General features: G+C 35.4%; 1 protein-coding gene across 4 annotated transcripts in view; it reads right to left on the reverse strand.

The window, feature by feature from the left end:
• ZNF280D (zinc finger protein 280D) overlaps positions 1 to 27,914 on the reverse strand; it is a 116,025-nt gene that overhangs the window by 45,575 nt on the left and 42,536 nt on the right. For 3 of the 4 annotated variants that reach the window (XM_045286494.1, XM_045286491.1, XM_045286493.1), the window contains exons 8-14: positions 23,653 to 23,876; positions 13,662 to 13,819; positions 12,553 to 12,653; positions 7,825 to 7,971; positions 5,234 to 5,368; positions 3,190 to 3,482; positions 2,594 to 2,734 (exon numbers count right to left, since the gene is read on the reverse strand). In XM_045286494.1, the coding sequence (XP_045142429.1) occupies positions 2,594 to 2,734; positions 3,190 to 3,482; positions 5,234 to 5,368; positions 7,825 to 7,971; positions 12,553 to 12,653; positions 13,662 to 13,819; positions 23,653 to 23,876 (1,199 nt within the window). The remainder of the gene's footprint in view (positions 1 to 2,593; positions 2,735 to 3,189; positions 3,483 to 5,233; positions 5,369 to 7,824; positions 7,972 to 12,552; positions 12,654 to 13,661; positions 13,820 to 23,652; positions 23,877 to 27,914) is intronic. The other variant, XM_045286495.1, reaches the window with a different exon arrangement.

The raw sequence follows: 27,914 nt of genomic DNA on the forward strand, positions 1-27,914 counted from the left end.
AAAAAAAAATACGGGCAGAAGTGTGGCTCTCTTTGGGCGTGTAACAGACCAGCATTTCTTCTAGGAATATACAGAAGGAAGGTTGCCCAGGGCTTGGAACAGCACAACTGAGATATGGGACTAAAACCATGGCAGGATTTGGGAGGCAGAACGGCAGGGCACAGGAAGCCAGAGTGCACAATAGCCATTCAAGAGAATTTCATGAGCTTCAAAAATCCGCAACTGAATGCTGTAACCAGGTGATACTCCACATTCATACAAATGGTGCTCTGAAAGAGAGGAAACTTGAAGAGTGCTGGGGGGTCGTAGTTGCCTGAAAAGATAACCTTCAATGTACAATGTTTGGCAATATATTTGTGTTCCTTTTAGATGAGCCAAAGTTATAAAATGGTTGAAAAAATAAGCAAAGCTGTGTAGCAGAAAAATCAGGAAGCTAGGAGATTTATGGCTAACGGGTAAAAATGAAAGTAATTATCTAGGAAGGAAATGGGGAGAGGGAAAGAAGGGTAACCAAAAAAGTAGTAGTAAAAGGAGGGCAACAATTCTACAGAACTTGTGAAGTTTCACCAACAATTTACATTAGTATAAAGAAATTCTGGAGAAGTTAAGAATTTTTAAAATGAATAAAAACATATGTCCTGATCACCTCTAAAGGGACAGTTTTAGATGATAGGTGATAATTAAGGGTCAAGTAAAGATCAACAAAAAAACTGGTAATAAATATTTTTTACAAAAGGTAGCACAAGGAAGACAAAGAATATGCAATAGCAACAAATCTCCCTCATTCTGAAAATAAAATACCTAAGCTGAACTAATCTTCTCGAGAAAAAGAATGATGATGGCACAATAACCAAGTAAGGTCGTGGAGAAGTGAAGGTGATAGGGTTAAGGTTAACTTTGGAGAAGTGGGGCATGTTTTGTTTTCTGAGATTAAGGTCTGTATGAAAAAAATTGAAACAAAAAGGTTAATTGGGGAAACATCCAACTAGGTCATTAGCAGGTAAGAAGCCAGAATACAATCTTCAAGATAAGGGATAAGATTTTAATATACATTGGAAGTAAACAAATTAAAAATAGAATCAAAGTTAATGATCATGAATTGAGCTGTGGTTGAATCAAACAGTGTGGTAAGTCTGTAGTTGAGAAAGTTCAAAAAGGGAAATGGGATTAAGTCACAATTTGGCCTTTCTACCATGTGAACATGACTTATGATGTAAAGAATAGGACCCAAAACAAAGTAGCATTCAAAACATGACTATAAAGGTCAAGTTGACTGTGAAATTAAGTGGATGAGGTAGATTGGGAAAACGTCTAAAGTCCTGGGATAATGGACATTAAAAATTAAAGAATAGTACACATAATATTATGATGAGGCTGAGGTAAGGAAACACAGCCCTGGTGGTGCAGTGGTTTAAGAACTCAGCTACAAAACCACAGATCCTGAGTTCGAACTTACCAACTACCCCAGGACAGAAAGCTGTAGCAGTCTGCTTCTGTAAGATTTACAGCCATGGAAGCCTACTCTGTTCCATAGGATCACTAAGTTGGAATGACTCAATTGCAATAGATTTTTGTTTGTTGAATAATTTAGAGGTCAATGTGAAGTGCTGGAACTAATTAAGTCAAGGTTTCACAAGGTTAAGATAATCAAGCTGTCACAAAAGGAAATGAAACTGTGGGCCATTGCAGAAACCATCCAGAAAGATGGGAGAATCCTTGCAAGTGATGGTCAATTATGACTAGAGGTTGTGTTATGATTTGCATGGAAGTCATTTTACATAGTTTTACCTTATTTATTTTTTAATGAAACAAGCCCACTGCAAATTATCAACTTGTCAGTTTTATCTGAACAACTTTTGACTTCCAAAAAAAGAACAGTCTACCCCAAAGGAACAGCAGTCAGCCCTACTAAAGAGATCCAAATGAAAGCAATGTGAGCCTTGAAGGTGTTTCCTAGGAGAGAGTAAATGGCAGATGTTCCATTAACATAAGGTGAATGAAACGAATGAAAAAGAATTCCAACAGTGCCAGCAGGACTGGATTAGTTTCTCATTTTACTGAGCAAATTCAAGTATTTGGTTAGATGGATGGATGGATGGATGGATGATGGATGAGCAAAAGCACTGGACTAACAGCAAAGAGAAATGGGCACACCAAAAATTCCTAGCATCACTGAATACCAAAGAATTTTTCAAAATGATTTCTTTGGAGAATAACTTTTCTAAGACTACATGTTGACTATATTAACACACTTCAAAAATTATTTTTGAAAATAATCACTTTGAAATACCTATATGAAAAAAGTTCATACAGAAAAACTATTTCCCTTATGAACCTATCAATCTTTTATTAGTCTAACTATTCTTACAACTCTAAAGAGCTAGGAAATATATAGTATCATGAGTTTTAGCACTCTCAAGTGACACTATGTTGGAAAATAGCATCAAGAAAATTTCTTGAAGTTCCCTATTGCTGGACCCTTTCTGTTTCTTGAAGAGATTAACTACATTCTAATACGATGACTCTGTTTTCAAAAAACAATCTTTCTGAACCATACTATTAATTGGAAGCTTAAACGTTTAACTCATCTTACCTCATCATATGATTTACATATGCTTTGCTACAGCTAGTGTTGTATCTGCAAAAACTACAGTGGACATATGTAGGAAAGTGGTTTGCAAAATCTTTTATTTCAGAAGAACACTCAATGCACTCGTGAACTCCCCGACGATACCTTTTGGAGACACAAAGAAAATGATAAAATATATTTTAAAACAAAAATGATAAGGGACACTCTTCTTATGTTCTATTAATTAAAGTCATAGTGTTTAATTCACTATCTCCAAACAAACTTATTTGAAAATCTGCTATGAACAAACTAAAATCAGTGTAAAAATTCTAACACCAGAAAATGTTAAAAAGGGTTCGAAGTTAATCAAGTCAAGCACCACATATACAAGCACAAAACACATATAACAATGCAACAAATGAAGATCAAAAAAATAAACACAGTAACTCAAGCACAGTTCAGCAGTTGAAAAAAATACCTTTTTATTATTTGCTTGGCCTTTATGCCAGATAATTAACAGTGTGTGAATGTACAGAATTGTGATTGCATAAATTTGCATTTAAAAAGTTTTTACTTGTAAGATTAAATTAGTATTGCATATCAAGAGTAAAAGTGATTACCTTAAATTCCTCAATGCTGTATTGACTTTACTTTTTTTATTGCTACTAGCCAATGTGTTTTGTTTCTTTTGCACATTAGAAATTTTTGGTTTGCATTTAGATTTACTTCCATTAGGTTTACTTGCATTGAATTTAGTTGCACTAGGTTTATTTATAATAGATTTTGTGGGATTCTTAGCAGTTAAATTTTTAGTCCTTGCTGGTGAGAGCTGAAGGGTAGAAGTGCTTGCACTAATAGAAGGTGTAAATGACGATCCTGATGGAGGAGCTCCAACTGAAGCCCGAATAGTAACCTAAAAAAATGAAGATAATATTTGCTTTAAAAAGTTAAACATTCCATTAGTATTAAAAGTATCACTGTAATACAAAAAAGTTAAGCAAGTATTTTGAAAAGAACAAACTACAACAAAATAAACCCTCTATTCTATATTTTCATACCAATTAAATAAAATGAAGTATATTTATTCATTGTATTACAGTTTTATATTGCTAAAAGTTATATGTTAACACAAGAAATTAATGGACAATTAGGAGTTAAAATTATATGAATATCCAAAGAGCTTATTCCATAGCTATTTTTATGCTGTAACTAAAATTCACAAATATTTATTTTAAAATTTAAATCTCAAAATCTGAAAAATATCTTTGGAAAGACCTGTCGTACCCTTTAGTAACTAAAAAACAAACAATAAATATGCTCTCTTCCCAGGGTTTATTGGGCAGATGGGAGAGGTTACATCAATTCATCATACAACATGGAATTTAATAATATTCAGAAATTCCTTAAAGGAAATTAATATATAATTTGTTATTTAGTATTTCAAAGGGAAAAAAAGTTTTATTATATTTGCTAGTTAACAATGGGAAATACAATTGCCTACCAACATTCTCAAAAACCATTTGACTATACTCCCACAATGTATCTAAGAAGCAGCCTATGAGGAAACCTGTGAAATAGATGTGCTTTGATATCATACAAAAATACTGGACTAGGATACAAAAGACCTGTAGTTGGATCTCATAGTACCTCTACCCAGCCATATGATCTTTGAATATATAACCCTCTAAACCTCCTCTTAATAAAATGGAAACAACATGGGTTTTATGACCCTCACTGGATTGCTGTATGAAATCAATAATAGAATGTATGAAAAAGCACACTGAAAGCCTAATTCCAAAGAGCTATAAACATTTAGTATAATATTAATATTATTAATAAGGGAAGATATGAGAGAGGACTGCACTGCTTACATTAGTATTCTGCATGTCTAGTCCAGCATGGAATGAATGGATAACTTCTCTCGCTCTAGGTCTTCAGAGCATGGCTTTATAGTGTTTTAGTTAATTCAAATAACAGACATACCCACATTCAAAGGTAAGTACCCAAAGCCAAATATAAATGCTTTGGGGATTATTGCACTTTGGATTATCCATGCCTCTGTTTCCCTCCACTGGAGCAAATATTCAAGAGCTGACTGTATATAAAGAAGTCAGAGAAAACAGATTTTCATAAGGCAAACAGGGAAAAGAAAATTGCAATCATCAGTATGCAGTCAGACATGTGTTTGCTCACTCTAACACAATGCTATGTAGCAGAAGAACTTGCATTTCTGAGCGTAGACTAAGTAACACCAATTTCAGCAAACAGCTGAGAGTCTGTGGCATATACATGGCATATCCATAATGGGATACGAACAGACAAAACATAACTTTGGTCCCAAACCCCTTATAGTCTAGGAGCTAAGACAGACAATATATACTGCCAATAAAAATAGCCTACAGACTATTGAAACAACCCATAAACCCAGGCAAGTTAATCTACACGCACTTCATACAAAGAAATACTACTCCAATGTACGACACACCACTGCACTCAAAACAGTGGTTAAGGGATTTTTCTTTCTAAGCCTAAAGATGATAAAACCTAGACTAAATTAATAATCATTGTCAACTTTTACAATACCATACTCAAAATAAAAGATCCAGTAGGAGTTAATTTCTATTGTCATACAAAAAGTTCAAATACAACATATTTAAAACTCACTTTTGTCCCAGGAGGCAATCCTTCTAGTTGTTTAGGCTTTATAAATGTTCGATGATGCTGAGTCTTGTGATCCATTTTCTCTTTGCCTGTCAAAAATTGCAGCCTGCATTTTGTGCAACGATGTATTCCCTTTTTCTATTTGGAAAACAAAACAAAAAACGGGGAAATTTCTACAATCACAAATCCTATACTTGAATCTTCTCTGACTTAATTTTAAAGACAAAAAAATAATTTAAAAACTAATATACTTTGCCCTTCTCATCATAAATAATACCAAAATATTGCATTATATTAAAAAAAAACCACTTTTTGCCTTAGTATTTGGGTTTAAAACTATTACCATATAGGAATCAAGTATAAAGTTTTATCCATAGGTTCAACAAAGTTCTATCAATTGTATGAAGTATTCAAAAATATGACATTATGAAAATAAACTATTATTGCTAGTGTTAGTTACTGTCAAATCAATTCTAACTCACAGTGACCTCATCTGACAAAGAAAATTGCCTTATAGGGTTTTCTTGGCTATAATCTTTAATGAGGCAATGGTCGTGTCTTTCTCTCAAAGTAGCTGGGGAAGTTCAGACCACCAACCTTTCTTTTTGGTAAGCTTAAACATTGCACCACCAAGACTCGTTGAATATAAGTTTTGTTTTTATTCTATAAAAGTAAATTATTTAACCTCTGCTATTTTCCGTCCTGAGATAAAAGAGATGCATCTACTATTCCCCTAACTGGACTCAAGTCTTATATATCACTGGTGAGTATATTCATTTCCATGTGCTAAAGCTGATGACTGTAACACAATATTCTGTGGTTGTCAGATAGCTGTGAGTACGCCCCCAATTAATGAAGAAAAGCCACCTATAGAACCAAATGAAATACCACCTGATCCTATGCTATCCCCATGGCCAACTGCAGCATCAGATTGCTGGGATTTACAGGATCTTCGTTAGCTGATTCTTCTAAATGGATTACATAGCCATTTCCCCTAGCCCATCTTAGTGTGGAAGCTCTGCTAAAACCTGGTCATTATCAGAACGACTTTCAAGCCTCCAATGACAGAAGGGTGGTGGCTATACACTGGCCTGGAATTGACACCGGGTCTCCCACATGCAATTCCACCACCAAGTCACCAAAGTACCACAAACACATATTTGCTTTGTTCCTTCATCTATATATAGATATAATAAACGTGCTTGTTTATTAGGGTAGTTATAAGGATTTAAAAAGATAACACATATAAAGCAATAGTGGCTCCCTTAAAGCAAGTGATTTATACTGACTGATTTTAATAACAACCTAATTAGTAATTAACACAAATGAAGTTACTTTCATAATTCCTTCAAAAAGTCATACAAACTGGGTGTTATCTCTAAAATCATCTGAAGAGATGTAATATATTCTATAGTAAGAAAAAGTTACAACTGAAGTCCTCAAAGATAATAAAATGCGATGCAGATACAATTTTTATTTTCTAATACCATACTGAAAATGTCAATTACAAGTTGATAATCTTGCTCAGCCATGTTTTTCTAAGCCAATTAAAAAAAAAAATGTCATTGAGATGGCTCCGATTCCTGCCAATTAAATGTGATTCAGAACAAAGTTTACAATGGCTGATTTTTGGAAATTTGGAGAGTTCCAAGTTTTCTTCCATGGGACCTCTGAGTGGGCTAAAAAACACCACTCTCAGGTTAGCAGCGGAGTATATTACTATATACACACCATCCAGTTATTATATATGCCATCCAGTCTTCTGTAAATAATTATGCTAATTGTAACTACCCTGAAGGAAGCCTGATGTTCTCCTTTATTAATAGCCCAGCCCTTTATTGTTGGATGTCTACTTCTTAGTTACTCCAAACAAACAAAAATTAAACTGGGAACCCATAGCAAGTTAAAACATACAACTCAGAATATGAAGACTAACGGTAGATCATGTAGTCCACATGGCAGATGTATACATTTCTTTCACACTAACACTGGGCTTCTAAAAATTATGTAGTAGACGTGGCAGAAGTCACCCAAGAAACACTGAAGTGTAACTTAAGTTGTGTAGTCTGTGAGGGTTCACATACCAGTGATAAGTATAACTAGGCTTTTCTTTGTTACTGGCACCTATAAAACATCATACTGAGAAGATTGTGACAGTCACATGTTTTCTCATCATAATCCCAGAATCAGAAAGTGAAATAAAGTTTGAAAAGAAAGGAAAACAAATTAGGAATTTTCAATCTTATCTTTCTGAGTACAAATATCTCTCTTCCTCTGCTCTTCATTACTACCTTAAAGAACATTCTTTTACTTGCTCTGGGATCTGAAAACCTTTTGGATATTCCTTTTTTCCCCTCTCAACCCCTGGGTTCCTATCTCAACCTATGTTTCCAAACACTTATTACTTATAATTATACTTCAACAGAAAATAACTATGGAAAAGAACTGGATGTTTCACAAGTAATTTAGCGTAACTGAAAATTAATTTTGTTCTATAGAACTTTACTTCCTTCTCAGAAAAATAAATAAATGGTCTCCTTTATAGTCAATCTTTGCTAAGACAAAGTAAAAAAACAAAAACTGGTAAATCTCACCTGGTGCTTCATGTAATGGTGCATGTAAGGTGTTGCAATTTTAATAACTTTGAGGCAAAATGGACATAGCAAGTTTTTAGTGTTTTCATGGGATGTTCTAAAATGAATTTCCACATCAGAAAATGATGATGATCTATAATTGCACACCTAGGAATATAAAGAAAGCTTAGTTTAAATTGAAAATATGCAACTGATAATGCAACTACAAAGTAGCAGTGTTGGGTCATTTGTTTAGAATGTTAATATAGCTAATTCAGCTCTGATGCCTAAACCACCAAGGACACTATAAGCAACACAGGATAATAAGAGACCGAAGCATACCTTTCAAGCTTCAGGAATGGTTTCCCAAACATAACTAAATTCCCTTTTCTTCAGATTGACATCTCTTGTGATAACAATTTTAAAGCTCTAACAATTGTTGGCCTATCAACTTTTTTTCTGCTCATAAAACACCACAATCTGTTTTCGATTTCAAATGGCCTTCAGGTCAAGGCAGCAACAATTTGTCTTTATCTTGCTTTCTTATACCTTCAAATTATGAAAATATACTAGTCCCAAAATACAGAGTTGGGTGCTCTTTAACTAACAGAATCTACTTCCTGGGTACCACAACTCAATCAGTTGCTTGTTCTGTGGTGACTAGCATATTGCTGTGATGCTAGCATTGATATTTCAAGCACCATCAGGGTTACCCAGGGAAGACGGGTTTTAGTAAGCCTTCTAAATTGTGAAAGACTAGGAAGAAATAATTGGTAATAAACTTAAGTTAATTGGTCAATGAAAACCTTAAAACAGCAGAACACTGTCTAATACAGTGTCAGAAAATGAACCCCTCAAGCATGAAGTCACCCAAAACATGACTGGGGAACAGCTGCCTCCTCAAAGTGAAGTGACCCTAATGACACAAAAGGACCTTCATGCAGCTGGCATGCACACTCAAAATGAGAAGCTGCTGCTGCAAACATCCATTAAGAATCAGAACATGAAATGTAACAGGAATGAAATAAGAATAATTGGAAGTTGACATAATAAGAGTAAATGATCAATAGCCTAGGAATTAGTGACCTGAAATCCTTGGGATTGGCCATTTCAAATAAGAAAATATTATGGTCTACTATGCTGAGAATAGCAAATTTAGCATGAGCATTCATCATTAAAGGGAGTATGTCAAGATCTATCGTGAAATACAATGCTTCCCTACAAGGAAGACCAGTTAAAACAACTATTACTCTAATTTACATGCCAATCACTAAAGCCAAACATGAAGAAATTGAAGATTTTCACTAACTTCTGTAGTCTGAAATTGATCAAGCATACAATTAAGATGCACCTATAATTAATTACTGGTGATATGAACGTAAACACTGGAAACCAAGAAGGAGAAACAGTAGCTGGAAAATATGGCCTTGAAGATAGATAGACCAATGACAGTATGACAGGGTTCTGCAAAGCAATGCAAGACTCAAGAACAATGACTTACTCAATGGAAATACAGGCATAATTCGTCTAATTGCAATTCACTTCAGAGCTTTGAAGATACTGCATTTACAAATTGTTATTTTACAAATTGAAGGTTTGTGGTAGCCTTTCATTAAGCAAGTTTATTGGCATCAATTTCCGAACCACATGTTATCACTTCTTGTCTCTGGCATATTTTGGTAATCCTCACAATATTGTAAACTTTCCCATAATGCTATTAAACACATAAATGGACTACAGTATACTGTATACATCACTTTTATAGGCACTAGTCACTGCCATCTTGGGAGTAAGAGGATTTCTATTCCCATAAAAAAGTTAGTCTTAGGAACTGTGGTAATTACATAATCTGGTGGCAACATGCGGATCTATGGTAGTTAATTAATCTGGTATGAATTTGCAGAGGGGTGGAGTCTAGTCTGTCAATCAGGTCACAGCTTGATGACCTCATTTAGAGGCATCACAGATATAAATAGCTCACTGGAGGCCAGATACACACCGACTCTGTTTTGTCTTCCTGCGACAAGCCAGATGTGCTATGTTGATGGAGCCAGCGCCCTGGTGCTGGAGGAGTCATGTGGAGACCCCTGCCAATGCTGCAAGACTTCTACCACCACTGGATCCACAAGACTTTCCACCCACTGGCCTGCGATCTTTCTTCCTGCATTCACTATTGCATGTGCTGTGTGAGGCTGAAGAACAATTTATAGACTGTTAACGGATATATGGGCTAATATCGGATTTATGGATTTGACCTGGACTGAGCTGGGATGTTTTCTCAATATACAATTGCTCTTTTATATAAGGCTCTTTCTTATACACATGAGTATCTATGCATTTCTTTCTCTAGTCTACCCAGACTAACACAGAAACCCACAGTGGCAGTTCTCCTCTGTCTTATAGGGTTGCTATGAATTGGCATCAACTCGATCGCAGTGAGAGGCAGAGAATGGAGACTCACTGCCATCAAGTTGATTCCAATACAAAAAAAACCCAAAAGTTGATTCCAATACATATTGACCCTGTAAATCTTAATAAGAACTGATATCCCTCCCATCTTATTCCCACTTATAGCCACAAGAAAAAGAAAAATTTGTGTGACTTGTTTTGTTGCAATATTTGTTTTATTGCAATGGCTGGACCCAAACTCACAATATCTGTGATATAGATCTGTAACTTTTTACAACATAAATGGTGACTATAAAGGCCAACTATAAACATGACCTCACAAGAAGAAATGCACAGGAATCAAACTGACTACATCTGGGTAAAGAGATGACGAAACAGCTCAGTATCATGAGTCACATCAAGGCCAGGGGCCCAGTGCAGAACAATTTCTCTTATGCAAGTTAAAACTGAAGGTGAAGAAAACAAAAACAAGTCCTCAAGAGCTGGTGTATAACTGACTATATTCCACCTAAGTTTGTAGACCATCTCAAGAACGTCTTAGATGCACTGAAAACTAAAGACTGGAGACATATTGTAAGTTGTAGGATGACATCAAAGACACATAACACACGAAGAAACAAAAGATTGTTAAAAAGACGGCAAAGAAAGAAAAGACCAAAACGGATGTCAGAAGAAACACTGAGACCTGCTCTTAAACATAAACTAGCTAAAGCAATGATGGAATTAAAGAGCTGTACAGAAAAATTTCAAAGGGTGGCTCAAGTGAAAAATCAGGTATTACACAGAAATGTACAAATACCTGAAGAACAACAGAAACCAGAGGGGAAGGGAGACAGAAGTCAGGGTGTGAAATATGAAAATAAGAACAATGTATAATCTATCAAGGGGCCATGAGGGTGGTGGGGTTGGGAGGGGAAAAAAGGGGAGCTGATCCCAAGGGCTCAATAGAAAGAAAATGTCTAGAAAAGACCAATGGCAATATATATACAAATGTGTCTGATACAAATGATGTATGGATTTTAACAATAGTTTTATTAGCCCCCAATAAAATGATCTTAAAAATAAATAGATGTACAAATAAGTGAAAAATCAGGTATTACAAAGAAATGTGTAAATAATTGAGTCAGAAACCCAAATAGAAAGAAGAAATTCCATATTTTTCAAGCTGAAAAAACAGAAGGAAAAATGCAATCCCTCCTAAGTTGAAATACAGAAGGAGTCTATGGGCAAAATACTAAAAGTACTAAGTATCAAAGAAGATGAAGAATGAACATAATCACTGTACCAAAAAAAAATTGGTTGACATCAACCACATCAGGAAGTAGCAGCATAAGTTCAAGAACCACTGGTACTGAAGGAAGGCATGTAAGCGGCACTGAAGGCATCAGATAAAAATAATGGTCCAAGTACTGACAGAATTCCAATTGAGATGCTCCAATTAATGGGAACAACACTGAAAGCACTTACTTATCTATAACAAGAAATTTGGCCAACCAACTGGAAGAAATCCATATATGTACCTACTTGGAGGGAGGTGATCCCACAGAATGAGGAAATTATCGAACAGTAGCATTAACATCAAAACCAAAAAACTAAACTCACTGCCATTGAGCTGATACCAACTTATAGCAACCCTGTAGGACAGGGAAGAACTGCCCCGGTGAGTTTCTTTCGTAGCCAGTATCTGTTTACAGGAGTGAAAAGCCCGTCTTTCTCCCTAGGGGCAGCTGGTGGTTTGGACAGCTGACCTTGTGGATTTCAGCCCAAGCGTATATCACTTCAAGTTAAGTTTTACTGAAGATAATTCATTAGTAGTTGCCATAGTATATGAACAGGCAAATGCCAGAAATTGACACCAGATTCAGAAAAGGTCATGGAAAGAGCCGTGTTATTTCTGGTACAGATGGATCTTGGCCAAAAGCAGAAAATATTGAAATTAAAAGGTATTTCCCTGTGTTTCCTCGACAATGCAAAGGCATTAGACTGTGTGCATCAGAAGACACTATGGCTAAAACTGAAGAAGGAAAAAAAGGAAAAAAATATATATAATATTTCATGAAGCTTTAAATTCAAATTTCAGTATCTATAAATTAAGGTTTTATTGGAATAATCATAGTCATTCATTCATTTATTGTCCGTAGCTATCATTGTATTGAAATGGCAGAGCTCAATAGGTCCAATAGAGAATCCATGACCCTCATAACCTAAAATACCTATTATCTCATCATTAACATAAAACATTTGTTGACTCACCCTTCACATCTAACAGGTTTAAAGCTTATAACTACTACTAAATAAACAAACAAACAAACATTTAAACATACAATAAAATGTGTGTACCTGGCAAATATATGGCATTTCACCGGGTTTATGATTGTCCTTCATATGTTGTAAAAGAACATGTTCTGTTTCAAATGATAATTCACAGATTTTACAAATAGCTAAAAGTGTGGGGAGGGAAGGGAAAGACATTACACTATTTAAAAATGAATATTTACATATGCATAAATTCATTTGACACATCCATATCAACAACAGCAATAACATTGTAGTAGTAGTACTCAGTAGGTAGATGAACTGTTAGTTCCAGGCCAAGCAGAGTTTCAAGTACTTTACTTACATTAACTCACTAATTCGTCTAATAAGACTATGAGGAGGGTCCTTTTGTTGTACCAGTATTCAATTATTAAGTAGTTTGCCTGAGATCATAAAGCTGTGGTAAAATATAGCAGTGGGATTTGAGCACAAGCTTTCTAGTGCCAGAATCTGTCATTTTAACTACCATAGATACGCGAGTATAAGCCAACCAGAATATCAGCTGAGGCACCTAATTTTACCACAAAAACTGCATTAAATATGGTCTGAAAAACTCGGCTTATACTCGAGTATATGCGGTACCTTTTATGTTATTTTGCTTATTGATGTTAACATGAAACATGATGTTAACATGATTTCACATTTGAAATCAAGGAGTGTGAGGGTTCTATTTTAGCCACCCACATACAATGCAAAGGGGAGGTCAATGGTGTCTCCCATATTGACAGGAGGCACTTAAATTTCAGAAACTTCAGGTAGTCCAGAATTATAAACAAATTCAGTTCCTAAATCTGCCTGGAAGTGAAATTAGATGTAAATTGGAACAAGTACTGTTTGTATGTAACAACATTTAGTCAAATAGCTCAGTATATAGTATAATTTATGAATAAAAATAAATAACATACATTATAACCTCTCTAACACAGGAATAATAATAATGTCTTGGTGCACAACGCAAAGTACTGCCCTTTTTTACAGAAACCACTGCACGCAATTCAAATTTTTACTATTTTTGTACTCCAATGCCATGTCTATTTCTTATTTGTATTTTCTATCAAGTTCCTTAAGGTTTTCTCTCAATTCAGATTATTAAAATAAATAACATGCAGTATTAAAATCAACTTGTAACTTACTAGAAAATTCATGGGGGGTGTGTGTACTTTCGATGTGACACTGCAGCTGAAATGGTGTGGGAAACTGGCGGTAGCAGTGCTGGCAGGTGGTGTGGTTTTCCCAGCTCTCGCTGCTCTGCTTCTCAAGCTCCAAATGGTGTTTCATGTGGTTCATAAACCTATAAATGATTGACAACAGGTGCAAAAATTGATGTTTAAAAACAAAATAATCTCACACACAGGTATCTTAACCCAAAAATAAAGATATGATTGTATTACAAAACATTCTCCAGCTCCTTAAAACCCTTTAAAAAGTGTGGCTTTAATTGTATTTGGTAAGTGGTTTAGTATACTAACATTTTTTCTTTTATTCATTGTTCTAAAATGAATTAATGTAGTTAATCAGAATATCACTAATTTGCTCTAGCTCTTATATTACTATGTTGTTGTTGTTAGGTGCCTTGATTCATTTCCAACTCATAGTAACCCTATGTACAAAAGAACAAAACACTGCGAAGCACTGCGGGTCTAGCACCATGCTCACAACTGATATGTTCGAACCCATCATGGCAGCCACTGGGTCAACCCATCTTGTCGAGGATCTTCCTATTTTTCCGTCTCTCTACTTTACCAAGCATGATGTCCTTCATCAGGGATTAGTCTCTCCTGATAATACGTCCAAAATTCATGAGACCAAGTCTCATCACCCATGCCTAAGGAGCATTCGAGCTGTACTTCTAAGACAGATCAGCTTGTCCTTTGTCCATGATACCTTCAATATTCTTCACCAGCACCATCATTCAAATGCATCAATTCTTCTTCAGTCTTCCTTATTCCGTGTCCAACTTTCACACACGAGAAATTGAAAATAGCATGGCTTGGTGAGGTGCACTTTAGTCCTCAAGTAATACCCTTTCTCGTTAAAACGTTAAAGCGGACTTGTGCAGCAGACCTATCCAACCCAATGTGTCACTTGATTTCTTGATTACTGCTCCGTGAGTATTGTCAAACACAAAATCTTTAACGACTTCATTTTCCCCTTCATTTATCATGATGCGTGCTCGCTTCGGCAGCACATATACATTTATCATGATGCAACTTTACTGGTTCAGTTATGAGGACTTTGGCTTGCTTTACATTAAGCTGTAATCCATACTGAAGACTGAAAACTTGGATCCTCATCAGCATGTGCTCCAATTCGTCCTCACTTTCAGCAGGCCAGCTTGTGTCATCTGTGTGCAGCAGATTGTTAATAAGCCTTCCTCCAATCCTGATGCCAAATTCTTCTTTGTATAATCCAGCTTCTCTGGTTATTTGCTCAGCATACAGATTGAACAAATATGGTGAGAAGATACCACCCTGAAGCACACTCTCCTTGGTTTTAAAACATGCAGCAGTCCCTTGTTCTGTTCACACAACTGCCTCTTGTTCCAGGTACAGATTCTGCATAGGCACCACAAAGTATTCTGGAATTCCCATCCTTCGCAAGGTTAGCCGTATATTATTATGCCTTTGTATAGGAAATAAAACACAAGTAAACATCTTTCTGGTATTCTCTGTCTTCAGCGAAGATCCATTTGCAGAGGCATCAGTCAAGGATATCCCTTTTCCACGTCCTCTTCTGAAACAGATCTGAATTTCTGGCAGTTCTCTGCCAACAGTTGTTGACTGACCTTTAGCACAGTTTTACTTGCATGGGAAATAAATGATATTATTTTACACTTTGAGCATCTTTGGAATGGGTACAAATGTGGATATCTTCCAGTCACTTGGCCAAGTAGCTGTCTACTAAGTAACTGTCTTAGCATAGAAGAGTGTTTTCAGTGCTTTATCCGCTTATTGAAATATTTCAATAGGTAGTCCATCAGTTTTCTAGAGCTTGTTTTTGCCTAATGACATCACTACAGCTTGGACTTCTTCCTTCGGTACCACTTTTTTGGTTTGTTTTTTAGAAAAGGCTACCTCTTGAAATGGTTGAATGTTGACTAATTCTTTTTGGTACAGTGACTCGGTGTCGTGTAGTCTTTCCATCTTCTTTTGATAGTTCCTGCACTTTTCCCTGCATATTTTGATAGTTCTTGCATGTTTTGCCCATAGAATGTTGTCTTCAAAACGATTTCATTGGGAATTCATACAGATATATCATTCCATAGTTCAATCATATCAAGCAGTACTGTAGAATTGGTACTATAATCAGATTCAGAATTACTTTCCTTCTTTAACTCCTTGACATCAGCTCCCTTTAACACGCTCTGGCCCCCACCACACACACACACACACACACACACACACACACACACACACCTCGCCAGAAATCCTTATTCTCCTTACTGTCCCTATAGGTTCATCAATCCTGGGTTTCATATTCTGAAAAACAAAAAAACATGTAACAAAAATTCAAGACAGTGACCCCTAATGACACAATACATGAGATAAACCCCAATATGAATAAACAAAAAAAACACAGAAAAAGTTTCAATCTTCCAACATGTGACACATTTTTCTTTTCTTCACTTCAGCTGATCGTGTTCTTCCTTTTTGGTTTTCTACGTTTCATTATATTATTTTACTTTGTCTTTTCAAGCTGCCCTTTGAAACTTTCTGTTCGGCTCCTTTATTTCATGATTTCTTCCATTTGCCTTAGTTCTTCCATGATTAAGAGCAAATTTCAGAGTCTTTTCTGACAATCACTTTGATCTTTTTATCTTATCCTTTTAATGACCTTTGTTTTTTTGTGTGTATGATGTTTTTGATGTCATCCCACATATCATCAGGTCTTCTGTCATTAGTGTTCAATACATCAAATCTGTTCTTGAGATGTTCAACCTGAACTTGTGTATGAGTAGTTGAAGGTCTGTCCCAAGTTGGCCACTGGCCTCAATTTAGCTTTTGATGAGCCTCTTCTTCTCTTTCCACAGATATAATCAATTTTATTCCCATGTATTCCATTTGGAGAAATCCATGTGTATAGTCACTTTTTGTGTTGTTTAAAAAAATGTATTTGTGATGGTCATTGGTCCTATAAAATTCTATCATGCGATCTGTAGCTTTGCTTCTATATCACCAAGGCCATATATTCCATCTACTGTTTCTTTGTCTTTGTTTCCAAAGAAGATATAAATGAAACTGTTCTACAACTTGAGCATTTCTTTGGAATGGGTACAAATATGAATCTCTTCCAGGCACTTGGTCAAATAGCTGTCTTCCAAGTAGCTTTCTTAGTTGAAAGCTAAGAACGTTTGTTTCCAACTTCTGCATTCTAATCAGGCTGAAGATGGTAACCTTTTTGTTTATTCATCATTAACGTTAGTGATTAATACATAAATCTTATATTTTCCCATCACAGCCGGCACTGTACGTTAAGATAGATTTTGAGATGTCCTATTTGATGATGAATATGTCACCCTTCCTTCTGAACGTGTCATTCCCAACCTAATGCATCATAAGACTGTCTGATTCAAAATGGCCAATACCAGTCCATTTCAGTTCATATTCTGAGTTGCTTTCCAACCTAGGGGGGTCATCTTCTGGCTCTATATCTGACAATGTTTTGCTGCTACTGATGAGGCTTTTCAGTATCTGACAACGTTTCACTGTTATACCCAAGGGTTCAGTGGCTAATTCTTCAGAAGTAGACAACCGATTTCTTCCTGGTAGTTTGCTCTTAGTCTGGAAGCTCTGTGTAAATCTGTCCACTTTGAGTTATTCTGCTGGTATTTGCAATACCAGTGATATGGTTTCCAGCATCACAGAAATATGCAAGCCACTACAATACATCAAATTGACAGACAAGTGATGGGTTACTATATTATTGATCTAATAAATATTTCAGATTATTAAACTTTTTTATGGTTTCTTACTTCGTTATTATTGGGTTTTTTTTGTAAAGACATACCAGTATTTTTCTTTTTCATACAAAAAATACTATTTATATTTAAATTTTTTTTAATTGAAAGGAAGAAAACCCTACAACCAACAGCAGTTACAGAATCACAAGAGAAATATTTTAAGGCCTTGGTTCTAGCTGCTTAAAAGACAAATTACCAGTATTTCTATTTGTGTCTTGGTTTCTAAATGCACGCAAAAGCAATTTTAATGCCTACAATTACAATAACCTTTTGTTTCATTTCATGCTACTGGCTTACTGTTCAGTTTAACTCGCAGACTGTGCCCTTTGTAGGCAATGTCCATTTTTCAGCTTTACATTCTGCTATTTCAGCTTCCCTAAAAGCCTTCTTACGCGAAGGAACTATGACCTTCCGTGGCAGAGAGTGCACTATAAAATGGAATACCCATTTAAAAGGACATACTGAAGCATTTTACTGAACTTGAAAGTAAAGCTATTTTATGAAAACAATTTTTAGACTAGGTCAACTATAAACAATACTTCATTTTGAGTCATGGAGGGGAATAATCTTAAAACTAAGTGATAATCTCATCAATATGGCTACCAATCATCAAAAAGCTTGTCACACTTATTTCCCTTTCAGGTGTCAGTGGCCAGTTGACACCAAGTCACTTCCAGCTACTGGCAAACTCAGTGTGTTAAAGTAAAACTGTGCCCCATGGGCTTTTCCATGGTTCATGCTTTGGAAATAGACTGTCGAGCCTTCTTCTGAGGCACTCGAGTGGACTCAAATCTCCAACTTTTCAGTTTGTAGCCGAGCATGTTAGCCATTTGTACCCTCCAAGGACTCCATAGAAAATCTTAGTCTTGGTTAAATGCTTGTGTACAAGGAAAAGACCCATGAGCCATTAAACTTAGAACTCGCACAAGTTTTAACTGAAATCTCACGATTTCTCTCCATTATACTACAAGCCCCTATCTACTTCTCCAACTCATACTTTTCAAACCAGTAATAGAAATTTGGAAGAGGAAAAAAATAAAGTCTTTTCTAAGAATAAAATAATCTTGTTATTGGTGGATATTCAATATAGGGGGGGGGAAAAAAATCACACCATTTTCCAGTACAGTGAGTCCCTGAGTTCTGATAATGTGCTGGACATCTTTAATGTGATGTACATTTACCCTTAGAAATGACTGAACCTATCTGTACCACTGGTACAGATAGGAACTGAAAATACAGGGAATCCAGGACGGATGAGCCCTATAGGACCAGTGGTGTGAGTGGCAAAACAGGGAGGGTAAAGGGAGAATGGGTAGGAAAGAGGGAACCAATTACATGGAACTGTGTGTGACCTCCTCCCTGGGGGACAGACTACTGAAAGGTGGGTGAAGGGAGACGTCGGATAGGGCAAGATACGACAAAATACCCAATTATAAACTATCAAGGGCTCATGAGGGAGGGGAAAAATGAGGACCTAATGTCGGGGGTTTAAGTGGAGAGAAGGTGTTTTGAGAATGATGTACAAATGCGCTTTACACAATTGATGTGTGTATGGATTGCGATAACAGTTGTATGAGCCCCTAAAATGCCAAAATAAATAAATTAAAAAAAACAAAACAAAAAAAAAAAAAGAAAAAGAAAACATCCTAGCCCAGTCCAAAAAAAGAGAAAAGAAATGACTGAACCAACCCCTATTGAACCAACTCTTAACTCAACAAATTCTTCATCACAATCACCTGTATTTGCTGCATGCTCAACTTTTAAATCACTGGAAAGGAGTCCAGCCTTTTCTTACACTAAAGTAAGACTAAGGAAAACATATGCACCTGTTTCCACTTACCTACAAACTCAAAGACACACTTGGGAAAGGGCCCTCCTTTGTAGCCCAGGGGACTGCCTACATACTAAAAAGGAAGACTGGAAATCTTGAGCTATCAGTTTCTTACCATCCTCTAAAACCCTCAATTTGATATCATAGTTTTCCTGTTAAGGTAATATATTTTTAAAATAATGCAACTTCTTTGGTTCTCTCAGGTTTACCTTTAAGATTATTTATATTTATTAAACAAATAATATCTCCCAAAACACTCTTTTTAGATGTGGTCAGATGTAATTTACTTAAAACTTCTAGAAATTGTGATAAACTATTAATATATAACTAGTCTTCTGAAATAATCATGAAAAAGTAAATTTTTATTTTCATATGTTTGAAATATCAAATGGGCTAATGTTAAATGGTTGCTATGGATTGCAATGAGTCAGAACTGACTCAATGCAGTGGGTTTGGGATCTCAAAGAAAAAACTTTAAAAAAAATGAATGCTGAAATTACTTCTAATATCCTATGCATATTTAAATGTTACAAGGAGCAAAATCAGCAGACCATTTTTCTATACATTCTCTATTTACTAACATGCTTTTCTGATGTATTATATACTTTACTATTAAAATGAAAAGAACATGGGAAAAGGTGACAGGGTTTTATTATAATATTGTTTAACTATCATATGATATGGTTTCACAGTTTGCGGGAAAATGAAATCAAAAGACACAAGTATCTTTCCATGATACTGAAATTCTCCATGAATTTTTTGAAGCCCTCTCTTATATTTCCAAGCACGATTTTCCTTCTGTTAATGAAATGGAACCATGAGCTACCGCTGGCTATTAAAAACCCATTATTGTTAAGTTGATTCCACATACAGGAACTAAAGAAATGTGACAACTCATAAGATATGTAGAAGAACTCTGAAAACAATAAAAACACTATCATAAGTGCAATATGCAAAATTGTTAGGAGTTAAATTCCAGTGTATTTCAGAGCTTTTTGTGTACTCACAGGAAAACAAAAGTTGAGCTCAAAGTAACTTATAGCATGTCAAATATAAATTGTTACTGTTATTATCAACAGTAAACATTAAGAGATATATTTGGGCAGGCTTCAAAAAGTTCATGGAAAGACTCCATTATCTTTCAATTTCATTTTCCACTATTTTGAAGAACTCATACATATATGTGTGTAATTCTCATTTAAGGGAATTATAGTGATGTCTGCAGTTTTCAGATGCATCAAAAATGACAGATATATTTTCCCCTGAAAATTTTTTAAATTTATAAATAATTTTATTGGGGGCTCTTACAGCTCTTGTAACAATTCACACATCAACTGTATCAAGCACCCTTGTACATATGTTGCCATCATAATTTTCTTTCAAGTTGAGGCCTTGGTATCAGTTCATTTTTTCCCTCCCACCCTCGTGAACCCTTTATAAATTATTATTACGTTCATATCTTACACTCATGTTTCTGTTGTTCATACCCCTGGGGGGAAAGGGGTTATACATCAATCATTACGATTGGTTTCCCATTTCTCCCCCTTCTCCTCCCACCTTCCCCCAATCCTCATGGTATTGCTACTCCCATTACTATTCCTGAGGGGTTTATCTGTCCTGGATTCCACATGTCAAAAGCTCTATCTATACCAATATACGTATTCCAATCTAGCCGGATTTGTAAGGCAGAACTGTTGTCATGATAGTGGGGGGAAGGAAGCATGAAAGAACTAGAAAAATGGGTGTTTCTTTGATGGTACCATGCACCCTCACTGACTCAGTCCTTCCTTGTGATGCTTCTATGAGGGGATTGTCTATGGATGGGCTTTGGGTCTCCACCTTGACTCCCCCTTGTTCCCATTGATATAATTGTTCGCTTTCAATATTGTGACATTTGACATATGATCCTGTCGACACCTTGTGATCACACAGGCTGGTGTGCTTCTTCCATGTGGGCTTTTTGCTTCCCTGCTAGATGGCCGCTTGTTTAATTTCAAGCCTTTAAGAACCCAGACACCATCTTTTAATAGCCAGACACCATCATTTTCTTCACCACATTAGCTGCTGATGCACCCATTTTGTCTTCAGCCATCATGTCGGAAAGGTGAGCATCACAGAATGTCGGGTTATTAGAACAAAGTGTTCTTTGTATTGAAGGAGTGCTTGAGTAGAGGCCTAAATTCTGCCTGCTACCTTAATAGTTAACATATAAATATATGTACATAGATCTATACCCTATCATTATATATTAATATATTTACATAGATGCATACCTATATATATACCTCTACAAATGGCTTTTGCCTCCTAGTTCTTTCCTCTATTTCCAAAAAAGTCAGATTTTTTACAATAAGAATGAGTTTTGTTGTTAGTTGACAGACTCCTGCAACCTCATGTACCACAGGGCAGAACTGTTACATGGGGAATTATATATCCATTTTTCATAGAACATGTTTCATAAAACCAGCACTTTTCTAACAAAAACACCAGAAAAAATCACTTTCTTTACAAGATAAATTACTTGAAAACTATAAATATGAACTCAATATTTGAGTAACAAATACAACTAGTAATAGGAAGTTCAAACTGAATAAAACAAAATCATTTTCTTATGGTATAAAAAGAAATTAAACAAATGTGCTGGATAAAATGGATGTATGTATAGATTGTGATACAAGTTGTACGAGCCCCCAATAAAATGATTTCTTAAAAAAGAAAGTAATTCAAAAGAACCTAGAAAATAAAAACTCATGAAAATTCCTAGATCCCTGAAAACACATAAAAAGCCATTAATTTCCCCAATCAGGTAAAATAAGCTTGGTTATATCTCATTTTGAAGGTGTCCAGTAATTACCCAAATATCAGATATATTTGCTATTTTCATTCTCTCTTTGCTTTTTAAATACATGTTTTAGTCCAATAGGCAGAGTTCTACCTTAGTGAGTGAGCTAAAGTTAATGTAAGTTTTGCACTATTTTCAACCCATATTTTTTATATGAATAGTGTCAAGTCACTTAAATTTTTAAACTATACAAGGGAATGGTCTAAAAAGCTGTCTTTGACATGTGTACTTTCCTTTTCTCAACAGTGCTTTAAATTCTAGATCATTAACTAAATTACACTATCAATAAGTCCCATATGTGCCATGGAGATAAAATATTCTCCAATAAAATGATAAAGTAGACCAGGAATATATATAAACTTTAGATATGCAAATAGAATTCGAGCTTGAACTTAACCCAAACCCTAATCTATGGACAGTTAGTTCTTACTACATGTCCCTGATCAATGTTTACCCTCTCTTCATGAGCACCCATCACTGAAGATATGGGTGCTATAGCAAAGTGTGAAGAAATCAGATGGTGTTCAACTACCAGAAAGATGAGAATCTGGGTTCTTAAAAGCTTGTCTTAAAACAAGCAGCCATCTAAGTGAGGTGTTAGCTGAGTGCACACATGGAAGATCAACAGCCTATGTGATCCAAGGATTATAAATAATAAATTACAAGACCTGAGGAGGAAACAGTATTAGAGCTTAAATTCTGAGCACCCAGATTGCAGAAGGCAATTGACAGTGAAAGCCCAAAATCCATTTGCAGAGTGCCCACATGAAGAATGAAGCTTCAGGAAAATTGCCTCTTACCACGGACCAGGGCTGCGAATTGCCTTGCTCTCAGATGTTGAAAAGTGGATTAATGTAGGTGTAGTGAAGTTAAAATTCAACAGTTTATCATTTGTTCTCTCTTTTGACCCGTTTTAAATTCATTCTAGTTTTCACCATTTTCTGCTTCTTTTAAGGTTTTTCTATATTCTATGTTGTTATTATTGTGGGTGGGGGTGCAGAGGTGAGTTGACTTTCTTTATATGAAATCCAGGATAGATCAATATACAGAGGCAGTAATAGCTAAGAGTTTCTATGGTTATTACAGGGGAGGTTGGGGGAAATGGGGAGCTAATAATAATGTGTACAAGAATAAAGAAAATGTCCTAAAACTGATTGTGGCGGTGAATGCACAACTCTTTTTAATATGCTTAAATCACTGAATTGTATAGTATGTGAATTATATGTCAATAAAACTATTTATAAATTTTTAAAAATAATAATAATTCTATTTGTCCTTTCTTAAGCTCTCTGAAAGAAATGCAACTAAATAGACCTATGGGTCCAAATTCTAAAATACAAGTAGGGTAAAAAGTTTTGAACATGTGAGTCTGGCTCTGTTCTTAGTAGAAATCACCTACCTACAAAGGTATGAAAAATGCAAGAAAAGAAAGATACAACATTAATACCTACAGCATTCTAACTTTCAAGTAGAATAAAAACATTTACATACCTAATATTATTTTTAAGAATTTTCAAGCAACTGAAGCATTTAAAGGTTGTGTGAGTCTTCTGTTCTTCCTGGACATCTCCTTCATGTTTTCCATAATAAAAGTCATTAACTAACATGATCAATTTTCCTTTCTCTGAATCAATAGTTGTATTTGTATTTGTTGTACTTGAAAATTCTGTTTTAGCCAATCCCAAAAAGTTATTTATCATGTCTGGGCAACAATACTGAAAGAGAAAAAAATAAGAGCCTTATTTATCTCTTAAAAAAATATTATCACAAAAATGGTTCAGTGTTTACAACTAAGACCAGACCACGTACAACTATGTTTGGTAATGAACCTGGAAAAATATTCACCAAAAAGCCGTGACTACATGTATTCTAAAAATTCAAACAGTATAAACCTATCACCTTAATAAACAAAACCAATAAAAAATATTTTATAAAACCTTAGGACCATTTATCTTAGGAATCAGTATGTCACACAAATTGGTCAAAATGATATAATTTATTTACTATCTATCACATTCAGTTGTAGTATTTCTGTAAGTCACTACACTCAGGAAATCCTTCAGTTGAAAAACTAGAAGTGTTTGTTAAAATGCTAATTCCTGGGACCCAGAGTTCAGAGCAAGGTCTAGAGGTAGGGTCCATAAGTCTGCATTTATAACAGGTCACCCACGTAATTCTTTTACAAATTAAGTCAGTTAATAAATTATCTTTGAATGTGTTATTTTACAAATTAGTGGCAACATAACAAAATTGAAAATCTAATCACAACTGCATTCCATTCCTATAAGAACAATAGCCAGTTCCTAAACTGCCACATATAAAATGTTAGCTCACTGATGAAACTTTATGTACTAATTGGGTCTGTATAATACTAACAAAGTTTTATTTCTTTCCAGGTTACCATATACTTACTTAGTTTTTACATGTTAAAAAACACAAAAGGTAATCTAGATTACCTTTAGATCCAAAGGAAAGAAATTTGAATAAAAGAACACAAACCTTTCCCTCCCACAAATGAAAAAAAGACTTATATTTAGGAATTAAGACTGCAAATATACACCAAATTGGGATATATTCACTAGTTCTCTAATACTGTCATCTGATCTATATAAAATTGAAATAACACTAGACAAGAAAGACTTGATACGTTTCTAAATTCTTCTTGAATTACAGATAATATTTAAGACCTAAAAATTAGGAAAATCAGCTTATTTCTAAGGACAGGCTGAGTTCTTCCAATAACTATGATTTTTGACATTAAAGACAAATTGAGAAAATACAATGGCTCAGAGTAAAACAATAGTAAAATTAGAAAAATATCTCAAAATATACATCTTACTACCAATCTTATCTTCCAAGAAAGACCAATAGTATCATTTTGATGGTCACAATTACTCACTTTATCTGCAGCTTTCCTATCAGAAAGGTTCACTGAGGAAAGAAACAGTAACATAAAAAATTTTTTGTGATAGAGAATAGGATTCCTAACTTTAAAATACAGATAACCTTGCATTAAAACCCTTCATTACCATTTTTTTTTAACTTTGTAGGTATGTTTTTTCCTAATGAAACACAGGCCGATTCATTGCGTATTTAAAATTTTTTGGTTTTAGGTGCCATCAACTTAGTTCTGACTCATCCTGACCCTAAATACGATAGAACAAAGCACTGTCTGACCCTGTGCCATCCTCTCACAATCACGGCTATTTAAGCCCACTGCTGCAGCCACTGTGACAACCACCTTCTGAGGGTTTTCCTCTTTTATATGTGACCCTCTATTTTACCAAGCACAATCACCTTCTAGAGCAGCGGTTCTCAACCTGTGGGTCACGACGCTCTTGGTCGAATGACCCTTTCACAGGAGTCGCCCGATTCATAACGTAGCAAAATTGCAGTGATGAAGTAGCAACGAAAATAATTTTATGGTTGGAGGGGTCACCACCACATGAGGAACTGTATGAAAGGGACACGGCATTAGGAAGGTTGAGAACACTGTTCTAGAGGAATTAGTCCCTCCAAAGTGCATCAGCAGTCTTGTAATTTTTACTCCTCAAGGGCATTTTGGCCATACTTCTTTCAACAGATTTATTTGTTCTTGTGGTAGTCTGTAGTATATTTAAAATTTCTTGCCAACACCATAACTCAAGGATATCAATTTCTCTTCAGTTTTCCTTACTCAGTGTCTAGCTTTAGCATGCATATGAAGCAAGTGAAAACAACATGACTGGGGTCACGATCACCTTAGTCGTCAAAGTGTGCCACTGTCCCCAATTACATATGCCCTGTGATGTCCTTATTGCTGCTTTCACAGATGTTTGTTGTGGATATAAGTAAAATGAAATCCTTAACAACTTCAATAATTCTCCATTTATTGTGATGTTGCTTATTGCCCTGGTTGTAAGGATTTTGTTTTCTACTTCTTTCTTTTTTCGGCTTCCTTCTTCTTTCTAGTGAGGTGTAATCCATATTACAGGCTCTAGGCTTTCATTTTTATTAGTAAGTGCTTCGAGTCACTGCTTATAGCAAGCAAGGTTGTGTCTCCTGCATATCACAAGTTCATGAATCTTCCTCCAATCCTGCTGCATTATTACTCTTCACATATTAGTCAACTTCTCAGATTATTTGGTCAGCATACAGGTTGAATAAATATGGGGACAAGATACAAGCCCTCATACACCTTTCCTAACTTTACACCATACAGTAATCCCCTTTTTCTGTCCAAATAACTGACTCTTGGTCCATGTACAGGTTCTGTATGAGCATAATTTAGGGTTCTGATATCCACATGTTTTATAATATTACATGTAATTTGTTATCATTCAATAAAACAAATGTAAAAATCTTTCTGGTATACATTCAGGTAATATCAATCTGACATCAGCAATGGTTCTACAGCCTTTTCTGAAATCAGTTCGAGTTTCTGGCTGTTCCCGATCAAAGAATGGCTATAACTATTTTTAAATTACTTTAGCAAAATTGTAACCTTTGCATACTGTTGGATCACCTTTGGTATAGGCACACATATGAAACCTGTCAGTTTGTTTACATGTTGCTGTAATGTTAGAAGGTATTCTATCAATAATTCAAAGACTACCACGGTCATCCATGGCGGACAAGCTTTAGTGGAACAGCCAGACTAACATACGAGATGGAAGGACCTGACCTTTGAAAACTTTATGAATAACAGGAGAACTTTGTCTAGCACGGTTCTAGGTTAGAAGACTCCTCAAATATGACTGGGGAAGAGTTATCTATTCAAAGAGTTGATTTTAGTTTAAAATATGGATGGGGTAAAGCTTCTGAGACTTTCGGTTGCTGGTGTGGCATGATTCACCATGAGAAGAAAACAGCTACAAACATCCATTAATAATCACAACATGGAGAATATGACATACGAATCTAGGAAAATTGAAAGTTGTCAAAAATAAACTGAAATGCTTGAAGAGCGATCAATATGCATTAGTGAAATGAAGTGGACTGGCCATCTTGAATCAATCTATAGTCTACCCAACTAGAAATGACAAATTAAAGAGGAATGGTGTCAGTCATTGTCACAAGTTTCAAAAATGATCCTACATAAAATAACCTCTCAACACAGTAATATAGCACCAAAATATGTCCTTTTGTTTTATGATGTTACACAAGTCCTTACACTGTGACATAAACATGTATTATTCATGATGAAAAAGTCCTCAAGAAACTCCACGGGCAAATAATGTCTTATTTATGTGTACCCAGACAATGAAAGGATCAATTTGTGCTTTCACACTGCACAAGTTATTCTGAGTCATATTTGGGGCTTCATTCTTCTCATATCTATAATATAATCTAAACAATGATAGTGGAGTGGGATGAAAAATTTATATTCTCTAGAAATGGAGTCTAAATTCTTATACTACGAAAGTAAAAGGGGGAGGGAAGGAAAAAAATGGGGACCTGAAGCCAGGGGCTTAAGTGGAGAGCAAATGTTTTGAGAATGATGAGGGCAATGAATGTACAAATATACTTTACACAAGTTATTCTGAGTCATATTTGGGGCTTCATTCTTCTCATATCTATAATATAATCTAAACAATGATAGTAGAGTGGGCTGAAAAATTTATATTCTCTAGAAATGGAGTCTAAATTCTTATACTACGAAAGTAAAAGGGGGAGGGAAGGAAAAAAATGGGGACCTGAAGCCACGGGCTTAAGTGGAGAGCAAATGTTTTGAGAATGATGAGGGCAATGAATGTACAAATGTGCTTTACACA

This window comes from Echinops telfairi, unplaced genomic scaffold, assembly GCF_000313985.2.
Source record: "Echinops telfairi isolate 266 unplaced genomic scaffold, ASM31398v2 ScPeMD7_8;HRSCAF=38, whole genome shotgun sequence".
NCBI lineage: Eukaryota > Metazoa > Chordata > Mammalia > Afrosoricida > Tenrecidae > Echinops > Echinops telfairi.